The sequence below is a fragment of the Zeugodacus cucurbitae genome, chromosome 2 (genome assembly GCF_028554725.1).
Source record: "Zeugodacus cucurbitae isolate PBARC_wt_2022May chromosome 2, idZeuCucr1.2, whole genome shotgun sequence".
NCBI classification, from domain to species: Eukaryota; Metazoa; Arthropoda; class Insecta; order Diptera; family Tephritidae; genus Zeugodacus; species Zeugodacus cucurbitae.
This window is the reverse complement of record NC_071667.1, coordinates 80,814,586-80,827,107: the sequence shown is the minus strand read 5'-3', so window position 1 is coordinate 80,827,107 and position 12,522 is coordinate 80,814,586. Positions and strand designations below refer to the sequence as shown.

At 29.2% G+C, this 12,522-nt stretch overlaps 1 protein-coding gene across 1 annotated transcript in view; it reads left to right on the top strand.

The window, feature by feature from the left end:
• The window catches only part of LOC105220738 (uncharacterized), a 115,640-nt gene extending 112,160 nt beyond the window's left edge, over nt 1–3,480 (top strand). The window contains exon 9 of the mRNA XM_011197203.3: nt 1,513–3,480. Within this exon, the coding sequence (XP_011195505.1) occupies nt 1,513–1,712 (200 nt within the window). The 3' untranslated portion in view covers nt 1,713–3,480. The remainder of the gene's footprint in view (nt 1–1,512) is intronic.
• The last annotated feature ends 9,042 nt before the right edge of the window (nt 3,481–12,522 follow it).

The following is a 12,522-nucleotide window of genomic DNA, read 5'->3' as shown; positions in this document are numbered from 1 at the left end:
CAACCAGAAGTCTGTTAAAAATCTCAGCTTGAGCAACGGCTTGTGAGCTCCCGCTTCTATAACCATTTCAGCTCTATCGGGGAGCTTTGAGACTCTTTACAAGAGGTTGTCCGCTTACTTTTACTCAAACTCGAGGTGATTTGTTTTATCAGGAACTGGAGATAGCTGATAGCACTACCTTTGCCCACTAAGATGTTCGAAAAGATGATGTTCTCTTGAGCCAGAGTTCTCATTCACTTCAATTTGAGGAATCAGGCACCGTTTGAACTTGTAAAATGCAGTCTGTTCTAATATCGGATCCTTATGACCTCGGATCCTTATGTCCGAAAGTTCGAAATCTTTCAATTACAGGAAATTCATCCTTGGTCTTCAAGTTTTCTATTCCCTGCCGAACTTTGACTCGATTTGTTGATGTTCGTTTCGAATCCAATCTCGATGTAGCGGCAGTCCACGTTTATAGTATAAAAGCTCTTAAATAACAAGCTCTTCAAACGGACCTCATGCTAAAGGCCTCTCAGAATGATTTTAAAAGCAGTCAAATTACTTGAATATTAAGTATATTAGATGACGAATTCCTTTACATTTCATGAAACAATTTCAGTTCAGTTCATTTTTCACCCCTTCAGCTACTCCTTTTCTCCCCAAAATTTTACTCATTAGTTTACTAAGTACGTAGTTAGTGCTTTCTACTTGTTGTTCTTGTTTTTTTGACTCACTAAATTTTTCATTTAGTTTGCTGATTAGGGCCATCGCAGCGCCACTTACCGAATGACTTTTTTAACTGCCAAAGCTCCCAGTTACTTATACGGTCGGCTTAAATGGCGCACTTAAAATAACTGTATAATATCACTTTCCGTTGAAGACTTTATTTTAAATGCCTGCTAAAAACAACAAGTTACAAATACATACATACGTATGTATGCGTTCAAAAAATAACGGGAATTTTTGCTTTTTTGAAAAAAATATTTATTTATTCGTCTACATTAATGTGTTCGACTTTAAAATTATCTTCACTCGATATTCGATATTATGCACCTTTACCAACGCTTCTTCCAAACGTCGAAACACTTGTCAAACTCGATTTTTAATAAAAAAATTACAAATGGAGACAATTGGCAGTTTGGAAAGTCAAATTTTAAATTTTCCAATTCCCGTTATTTTGTGAACACACCAAATATAATTAATTGTGTGTGTGTGGATGTTGCAAAAGCTTGGCGGCTTAGCTTTGTTCGCTGTGCTCAATTAATTTCATCAATTTACCTTCGCTCTAAATGTCAATCTAATACTTTGGCAACCAATTTCGGCAGCTACAGCCGAACCAACATTGTCAGCAGACGACGGCAATGAGGCGCAGTTAAGCGCGGGTTACACAGCGTATTTTGTAACCGCCTGAAATTTACCTCTAAATTAATTTTTATTTGTTTTTATCTTTTTTATTCACTTCCATGTGCCGCCACCTTTCAACCGACCGCCTGACGAATCTGCACCACCTTCTTCTCCTGCGCTGCACAGTTGAACTCATGCGAGCGGAAACTTCATCCACAACAACAACGGCGCCCAGCATAGGCATGGCAGCATTGGGTAATGGCGCCTCACATGCCGCGGAAACAGCGGCGGCGGGTCGCCCCACAATGAGTCTAACATTCGGCAGTCGCTACACATGGATCGCAGTAGCAACACTGGCAGCTGTGTTGCAGATGTTGTGCTATTGAAAGCGAAAATAGGAAGCTAGCGCCGGCCTGCCGTTGGGTGCCAACGATTTCGGTTTGAGCAGCAGACCTGCCACGGCCCACCGAAACAACAACCGAAGGTAAAGGAAATACAGACAAAACAAAACAAACTACAATTAAACCCAGCTGATATGTACCTTTTTTGAAAAAACGAATCCAACGCTCTTTCTTAAAAACAACTGCAAAGCAAAGTGCTGAGTACAGCAACAAACAGGCAAAACAATACATACAAACATACCCATACATATACACACGCCGCTTAGAAATGCTCGTGCATATTTAGTTCATGCAAAGGAGGGAGCGGGAAACAGAAGTGCAGAGAGGAGAGTGAGCATAAAAATAAGAATGGAAAATAAAATTGTAACGGTGAATTGTAAAATGTAAAAATCAAAATGTGAAAAAGGTGAAATGGAAATTTTGTTGTTGCTGTTGTTGTTGTTGCTGTTAAGTAAAGGGCATAGGCGGTGCCGCTGTCAGTGCCGGGCAGCAAACAATGGCGTCGTAATGACTGCATGTAAAAAGTAGGAATTAAAACTGTAGAACCAGAGAAGAAGAAGAAAAAGAAGGAGAAGCAGAAGCAGAAGAAGGAGCAGTAGTAGTATAGCATAATAAATATAAAAATATATCAAATTAGACAAAGTAAAGCAGTAGCTGCTAAAAGGGAAAAGCAACAAAAGACAACTAACTGCACCGAAAGATGAACAAAAACAAAAAATTGCAAATTTTTAGCTGAAAAACTTTGTGAACTTTAAAAGGGAAAACACACACAAAAACAACAATTATACGAGTCTAAACTACGACGACGCAACCGGAGGACGAACAGACTAAATTTAATTGCACAAAAGAAATGAGGCGAAACGTCCGCTCGCCGACGGACGGACGACATGTATGTAACTGTAACTGTTAAAGTGTATGTGTGTCTGTGTAAGCGTAAGTGTTTGTGTTTGTATTTAGACGTGTAGGTATAATGTAAATTTGTAACTGTATATGTATGTATGTAACGGCGCAGACTACATAGTTGCTGTTGGAGAGGGGAACTTTTTGGAGCAGCTTTGCTTACTTGCTCGCCATGTAAGACGAAATAAAACAATAATTTTTCTTTTCTATGAAAATAAAGCAAAAACAAAAACAAAATTAAGTAAAAATAAATAAATGAAAACTACAATAACAAATTAACAAAAGCAAAAAAACAGAAAAAAACAAAAAGTGAGCCATATAGCGCTGGCCAGTTGAGCGGAAAGTTGCAATGAAGAGCAAAAGTTAGCCATTGGAAATCTAGAAAACTGTGCTCGTGCAGTGTGCATACGGCATGTGCAGCATGTTTTTGTAACTTGTAATAAACCGTAATAAAAAGGGTAGTCAAAGGATAATAATTTTTTAAAAGCAAACAATTTTAAGAAGCACACAATTGGGTCGGTAAGCTTCCGTAAGTCCGTTGTAGAATTGGCAAAGTTTTTTACCTAGACGAGTAGCATTTTCGTAAATACATACATACATACAAACATGCATGTGTATATTTATATAGTCAAAATACTCGTATGCTGGCAGCAGTGTTGCAGGTTTTGTGTAAATTTTAGCGAAATGTTGGTGGAAAAAATAGATTGTTTGAACGTAAAGTTGAAGTCAAAGGAAAAAATACTTTTTTTTTTAATTTTTAATTCCTTTTCACATAATATTCAAAAAAATTTTAATTGATTAAATTTTTTAATTTATGTGATTTATTAAAATAAAAAAAAAATTAGAATAAAGTTAAGACTAAGCAAACTATGTCATTCTCAATTCTTAATGAATTTTTTTAAATATTAAAAAAAAATTTTGTTACATTTTTTAATTAAATTTATTCATTAAAAATAATAAAAATATCTTAAAACTAAAATCAAAGTAAAAGCAAAAAAAGGACCAAATTATTAAATATTAATTATTTAATTTATAACTATTTAGAGGAATTTAATTATTATTATTATTTTATGTTATATTTTATTTTATTCTAATTATTTGATCAATTATTTAAATTTAAAAAGATATGATTTAATTCGTTTTTTATATTTTTTTCGCCAAAAGAAATAATTACATTAATGCTAAAGGCAAAGCAAAACAAAATTAATGCACTACTTTTTCAATACTTAAGGCAATTAATTTAATTTATTTTTTTATTTCATTCATTTAAAATTCAAAGAAAAAAATGGAAAAAAATATTTTTATAATAATTTAAATAATATTAATACAAATTTAATTATATTTTTTACTTATTTATTTAAATTTAAAGAAATAGTATTTCATTAATTTTTTTTATCAAATTTTGTTATTTATTAATTATTTTTTAAATATTTACAGAACTTTTCACTTAATTTAATTTTACAATATTTCATTTATTGCACTTTATTTTATTTAAACTCATTTTTCATTTAACAATCACAAAAAATTATTATTAAATTATTTTATTTTATTTCATTTCATTTCATTTCATTTTATTTTATTTTATTTTATTTTATTTTATTTTATTTTATTTTATTTTATTTTATTTTATTTTATTTTATTTTATTTTATTTTATTTTATTTTATTTTATTTTATTTTATTTTATTTTATTTTATTTTATTTTATTTTATTTTATTTTATTTTATTTTATTTTATTTTATTTTATTTTATTTTATTTTATTTTATTTTATTTTATTTTTTTATTTCATTTCATTTCATTTCATTTCATTTCATTTTATTTTATTTTATTTTATTTTATTTTATTTTATTTTATTTTATTTTATTTTATTTTATTTTATTTTATTTTATTTTATTTTATTTTATTTTATTTAAGAGATTTATGTTTCTTAGATTTTATATATTTAATTTTTTATTTTTTTTTCTTAATATTTATTTTTTTATATATTATATAAAAAAAAAATGTTTGTTTTTTAATAGAAATTAAATTCAATTAAAATTTTTTTAAATCCAAAAAATGTATATGAACATTTTTCTGAATTTTTTTCTCAATTAATAATTCCTTAACACTTTTTAATAACAATTGAGCCTATTCACAAAACAAAAAATTAAAACCATTGACGCATCCTGCGTCTCCATAATAATTTATTAGAGTTGTCTACAGAGTTTTCCAAACTACAATTGCAAAAAATATATCTACCCATACAGTTAGTATACATAGAGACATACAAACATACCTAGTAGTTAGTTAAAGGCATTAGCAAATGAAGTAGTGAACAATTTTCCATATTTTTCGATGTGTGTGTTACTCCAGAACTATTTACAAAGCAACATATAGAAGCATACATACATGCATACATATATATGTATCCATATATAAATATGTATGTGCAAGCAAATAACCAAAAAAAACTCTAGGCAAAATATTCAAGTAACAATTTACTTTGTAGATAACAATTAAAATAGCTAAACATGCATATAAAACGACAGACAGACATACTTAGATGTATACATGTAACAAACACTATTCGTATGAAGAGCAAGCAGACAACAACACAAATAAGCAAAAACAAAGAAGGAAATCAAATGCGAAAAATAGTTGTTGTTATTTCAGTGCGTCCAAGGCAAGAATTTCGTTAGTGTAGTAAGCAAAATTACAACAAAACCAAAAAAATCATACTATACTATAGCAAGATAATATCCAAAGAATACCCAAGAAGCTTAAGAATACAATCAATGTTGAGAACAAAGTGAATACCAAACTTCAAGTCAAGTTTCCCCATTTACAACAAAAACAAAAATTAAAAAAATACAAAAACAAAAGCAAGTGAGATATTTACAGTTTTTTAGTAAATACGCCAGTTACACATATATGTATTTGTATGAGTGTTAGCCTATATCACATACGATACATACATACATACTCACTTATATGTATATATGTTGAGTGTTAAGCGCCACACATTAGGGATGCTGGTTATTATAGTTAAATTTATTTAGTGAAAATTTGAAGAAATTGTTGACTTGTCTGATTTTTTATGACGATATGTATTTAGTTGAAATGTCTACTCCTCAGTTTGAATTAGAATATATATTTTTAGAAATATGCAAAAAATAACAAAAATTATAGTTAATTGTCTATAGAAGAATTGTAAAGCAGTGTGCTGAGTGTAGTTAGGTTAAAATTTATGTAGATCAATGTGTAAAAAGCAAAAAAATAAATAAACTAATTAAATGCCATTAGCGCAAGTATTTGTTGTATGAAAATAAATAAATATATATATATGCGCCAAAATGTATAAAGATTTTTATGTAAAGAAACAAACACACACATAAATAAATATTTACAGCGCGCAAACAAACAACCGAATCATCTTAATGCTTTAAATGTCTACATAGAAATAGTGTTAAACGTATGCATATATAAACATATACACATGAATAGTATGGATATTAAATAATCATTGCAAATTGGCATAAAAAAACAAAAGCAAAAAAAAAAATACAAAAATTAAATTAAAAAATGAAAATTAAAGGATTTCCTAAAAGAGTACTATATTTAGGTATTTTATATTGGTAAGCTTCTTTACAAATAAATAAAAAAAATTATAAAAATAAAAAATAAATAAATACAAATATGAACTCCTATATATATATATGTATATGTAAGTAAATGTATGAGCCTGCGAAAAAAAAAAATTCTACCAAAAAAAATTGTAAAGCAAACAAACAAACTGTAAACGTATCTCCAAGTACAGACACAAAACGGTACTTATTTATGTAATGAAATAATTAAATAAAAGAGAACACTAAATGGTTGTTAAAAAAAACTTAAAACACAGAATCCAGAATCCAGAAAAAATATCCAGAAACTTAAACAAAAAGTAAATAAATTACTAAAATACACACAAACATATCCAAAAAATTTGAATATCAAACACTAAAATTCCACCAAAAAAAACTTGAGTTTCAGAACAATTAACCATTAAAGAAAGTGAGTAATAGTCTAACTCAACAAATATATAAAAGTGAAATTCGGGATTTACAGCAGAATACAAACTAAAAAATCATTACTTTTTTTAGATAATTGATGCAAAGCAAATAACATAAAATTTGAGAGAAAAATCAGTTGAACAACAACAAAATCGAATATGAAGAAATGAGTTTTTAATGAGCATAAAAATATATAAATGATGAAACAGTACATAACATATGAATATCATAAAGAAAGAAACACAAAAAACAAAAAAAACACAAAAACATTAAAAAAAAAAAATTACAAAAAAACAAAGAAAAAATGGCTAAAATGTCTTATGCAGGTATTGACGTCTTCCTATGCTACGCTGTCTATTATTAACTAAACAACAGTAACAAAAAACCAAAAAACAAAAAATGAAAAAGAAACAAAAAAGAAAATTAAATATAAATATAGTAATTATTTGCATTAATTATATACATTTACAATTTAGATATAACAAAATGAGAGAGCATGAGTAACTTAATAAGATAATATATTAAAGAGTTAAAGAGCGCATACTACAAATCTAAAGAGTTAAAAAACTGAAGAGCTAAAGAGTTAAAGCGATAAACTTAAAAACACTTGCTGTGCGCAAGCATAATTTTAGGCGTATTATAATACTGAATGAATACATATATACATAAATATATATATATACATAATACTATATATATATATATATATTAAATAATAAATATTAAATATTAGCATTAGTTTAAAATTTTTTATTACACAAAAACGTACATATATATGTTGCATTGTGCAAAACAAGAATGAAAAATGATACCAAAACCAACAATGCAATTATTTTTTTATTTAATTGAAATATAAATATGAAACTGATATGCATAACTCCGGCAAAAAAATTTTACAAATCTGTACTTACACACACACACTGAAAATATATTGAGAATACAAAATTTCCTGCAAAACATTTTCACTTCATAACTGCAGACTTTACTCATTGCCAATCATTGTATTTACATTGCTTTGGTTTGGAATTATTTTAACGATGAAGAGTTGCTTGCAATTCTCAGACAATGGGTGCGTTTTGTTAAATATTTTATTTTCGAAATTTTTTTATTTTAGTATTTTATTATTTAATTTGAGCTATTTTAGACCTATCAATTACTGCTTGCGCTAAAATTATTTCATTGTTATTGCTCCCTTTTATTTATTTCGAGCAATTTCAGTGTTGATTTGTTTATATAAATTGATCTCTTCTTCAAATTTGTGAATTTTCTTACTCTTTTTGTCTATCTGGACAACTCTAATTCATATTCGAGAGGGATCTTCAATGGTTTTTCCATGTTAGTGTCTCCACAGGCATACATTTCGGTAACCCTAGTATCAGTAGAAGAGTATAAGTATGAGTTTAACTAGAATATAAAGAGTATTTGTCTAATTGTATGTGAGTTTAAAGTTATTAAGCTAAATTTGGTCGAGGTTTTCATCAAATAATATTACCCTGCGAACCTGAGGCAGCAAAAACAGGATAAAACTGTGCGGAACTGTGAGAAGATATATATAAAGTCCGGATTTCTTATATCATTATATTGTCATAAAACCTTAACGAAAAGTCTTATCCAACCATTTAACACAAAAAACTCCAGTGGAACCATAGTAATCACTTTGAGATTGTTATATTATTTGCTTTTTTGTTGCCTGATTCAATTCGTGACACTTTCAATACCATACTTTCAACCATGGACTTCTTTGAAATACCTGATATACCAGATGTGTTCAAAAAATAACGGGAATTTGCAATTTTTGAAAAAAAAAAATGTATACATTCAGCAGAAATAATTTTCGTATTTCACTAGCAAACATGTACAACAACAACAACAATTCGACTTTTAGATAATTGGAAATTGAAAAAATTCCCGTTATTTTCTGAACACATCTGGTATTTCAAAGAAGTCCATGGTTGGAAGTATGGTATTGAAAGTGTCACGAATTGAATCAGGCAACAAAAAAGCAAATACTATTCAGGCAACCCTTTTCAAGGCTTTAATCTAAAACATTGTCATCTGTCATCATTTCTTTGAGTAAAATTTTCTTAAAAATGCCATAAAGGTACAAATTAGAACTCTTGGTCTTCGACTAATCGACTAACCGAATTAATAATAATATTCGGTTTGCAGTATCCGGACAGTCGTAGGTTGTGGACTATCCGGTTAACCATTCGTTGTCGACTATTCGAATAGTGCAAGCTCATTAAATTTATATTTTTATTGAAAAATGTGAAACTCAAGAAAAATATGCACCGCTGGCATTTTCGCATAGTATTAATCGGTTAATATTCATACGAACGGTTACAAAGCGGATATTCGAATAATCGGTTTTCAATTTATTCGAATAATTTTAAAAGCCCTAGTACAAATGCTTTACTTACTATCACTATTATACATACCCATGACTCATACATATGTATACTTAATAATCAGCACAAAGAGCAGTAAATGGAATTCTTTATTCTCTAAAGAGGGTCCAATGAGTGAAAATAGCGCCGAATTAAAAAAAAAACTGTATATATTTTTATGATTTATTTCCTTTCACTATCGTTTATTATTTTCATCAAAAGCGCATCTATAAATTTAAAAAGTTAAAATCTCCTACATTATTTTGTTACCAAATCATCATATTTTCTCTAAAAAAACACAACTCTTTGCTCACAATCAGAAACATTCCAAACACTCCATAGCGAGCGCTCAGTTGCCTTTTATTATTGCAATGCTTTATCAAACACATTCATTTCTTTTAAATGAATAAAAATCAATTATATAAAATGCAAAATTAATATAAAAGCAAAAAATTAAAAATTAAATTAAACCAAAAAAAAAAAATTGTATGCCTGAAATCTCATAATCGAAATCATAACATATACACGTCAAACGCGTTTAATGAGAAGAACATAAGTGTCATAGCAATATGCAAAACATATCATAAATGTTGTAATTTACTGTGTTAAATGCTAATGTGGTGGATTCACAGAACTCCAAAACGAACTCATACATATTATACATACAAATACCAAAATACCAAAAATACCAATTATCAAATACCAAAAATACCGAATATAAGTGCACCAAACACAAAATACAAAATACCGTTAATATCTACGTGTATATACTTGTATTTATGTATTTATGATATAAAAGATAAAATACTGTGTACATACAATACTTGTATACATAACAATAAATATATACATACATGATACACATGAATACAAAAAAACAACAACAAACATATGTATTTATGTGAAGAAAAGTTGAAATCTTAAGCATAATCTACATATATATATATATATAATTGGTGTACTTTGTATTTGTAATGCAATGCAAATAAAGAGAATAAAACAAAACTTTATGCAGGTGTAACTGAAATTAAAAACAAAAAAAATCAATTTTTCCTACGGCATTCAACACAACCACCATGGCGTATACGTAATGTAGTGTTGTACGCTGCGTATGAGTAACGTATGAGTAATTAAAATGCGCAGCGTTTGACTGTGTGTGTTTGTATATCCGTTCGTCAATCTATCGTCAAAGTTAACGTTGCGTCACACGCGCCGGAGGTAGCAAAAACAACAAGCCGATCAATGCTTACACACACACACACACGGCGGCTTCCTGCTGCTAATGCATGCGTGCGTGGTGTATGGTGGTTGTCACAAAAATGTCAAGTGTCACACATAAATGTCAGCAAAGAAGAGTTGCATAACGCAAATATATTTTATGCGAAATCAAAAGATAAAACGGAATAAATTTTCCTACCACGCAGACAGAAACATACACACACACACACACACATATACATGCATACAAGAATAACTGCGTCGGCTGAGCACAAGTAGCTGCTTTAAGCTGCATTAAATGTAGGCGTTGAAGTGCTTGTTTGCGCTTGTTTGTCGAGTCGAGTGGAAATGTGTATTCTTACAAATTACCATAAAATTGATGCGTTTGCGTGACTTCACATTTTGTGCGAATCAAATAAAAGCTGGCAAAGTTTTCTCTTTTGTTTTTTGTTTTATTGCAAAATTTTATATTCTCTTGTATGTTTCATGTTTATTGTTGCTGTTGCTGTCATTGTTATTTCAAGGAAATATTATTATGCATGTGCAGCAATATATGCGTGCGACATTTGCTTAACTGCACTTGGCAAATACCGTTATATATGCATACGGTTGACCACTTTCTCCCATATTTAAGGCAATTGTTGTAAAAAAGTTTTTAATTTCACAAATATTTTTAGTGCCGAAACTAAAACTATAGTTACTTTATGGCTTGCTGAGGTGTTTCAAGGACATACATATATATGTATATCTGTTTTGTCGCTAAAGATTTATTACACAAAATTAAATGCTGTCATTAAATGCATTTGCTTTCGACTATTTTTAAAAAAATTCTCATACTTATATGAGCCGCAAAGAGTTTTATTCAACTCTTTTTTGCTGGAACAGCTAGTAATTTTAATAATTTCATACTAGTTTACATGCTACATACTGGTCCCAAATAAACTAGTTTCCTTACTAGTTCACGAAAAAAATAAAATGTTAGCCACTTTTAGCTGAAAATATGTTTATTAGCCGCTTAGAGTCCTACCACACTGCTCTAATTCGAAGTACTCCATAATTCGAACTATTGGCAATAGAAGTCAAAATGCATACAAATTACATTCTGTAACTCGGGAGTCTCTCAAACTTGAAATGTTGTTGTGGATTATGGTGATTCGAGTTAGAGAAGTTCCACTGAATTTGTTTTTAAATATATTTTTTAATTAATTTGTGAATATTTATACATAATTCGTAGCATACTTTTAGGCTGACAATATGGTTTAAGATATACAACTTCTATACTGGTGCATTTTCTGAATAGTTCAGCTTTCTTTAGGGGACATATAGACAATATAACAAAACATTATTCTCTTTAAATTTTGAATAGAAACGGGAAGTCTTCGGAAGACTCTTAAGTGAAATTTTTTCTGCCAAATACTGGCGATCATGATTTATTTTAATGACTATTCACCTTTATTTTACATAAGCAACTAGCAATTTTAATGATTTCATAAAATTGTAAACGCAACATACTGGTCCAAAATAAACTAGTTCACCACTAGTTCACAAAATACAAAAAATTTTAACATCTAAAGATGAAAATATTTTTATTAGCCGCTTAGAGTCACACATTTATTGCAAAATATGTTGAATAAATTTTTTAAGTTTTCTAAAAACACTTTAGTATACTTTTAGGATGACAATAAGGTGTAAAGTATACTAGAACTGTACTGGTGAATTTTCTGACCGTTCCGTTCGGCCGTCTGTGTAAGGAAATGTAGATAGAAAAAAAAAGGAAATGCTCTGTTTAAGCTCAACTGAGATGAGATGTCTTCAGAATCCTCTTAAGCGCAATTTTTCCTAACAAATATTGGCGCTCATGATCTTTTTAATTCCAGCAACAGCAATAAATGAAACAGATACTTGTCCATATCTACAAAAAACATTAACTTTCGTACGAAATCAAGTGTCACATCATGCGGCTAACGCCTTATTTGCACATGGAAAATTAAATTTGATCGCCTGGCAAAGTCACCTACTCAATCATGCATGCATATGTATATGTGCACGCCCTCAAGTATGAGCTAATTAATTTTATTAATTGAGCATTAAATTCGCTAAAAGATTGACAAATTCGAGAGAAAAAAAAAATATTTTCGCTTACATAAAACCGCCGGCTAAATTTAACAAGAACTATAATTATACAAGCGAATGCAAATACACAAAAGATATTAATGCATTGAGGAATGAATACGCGTAATTACAATTGCAATTACATAAA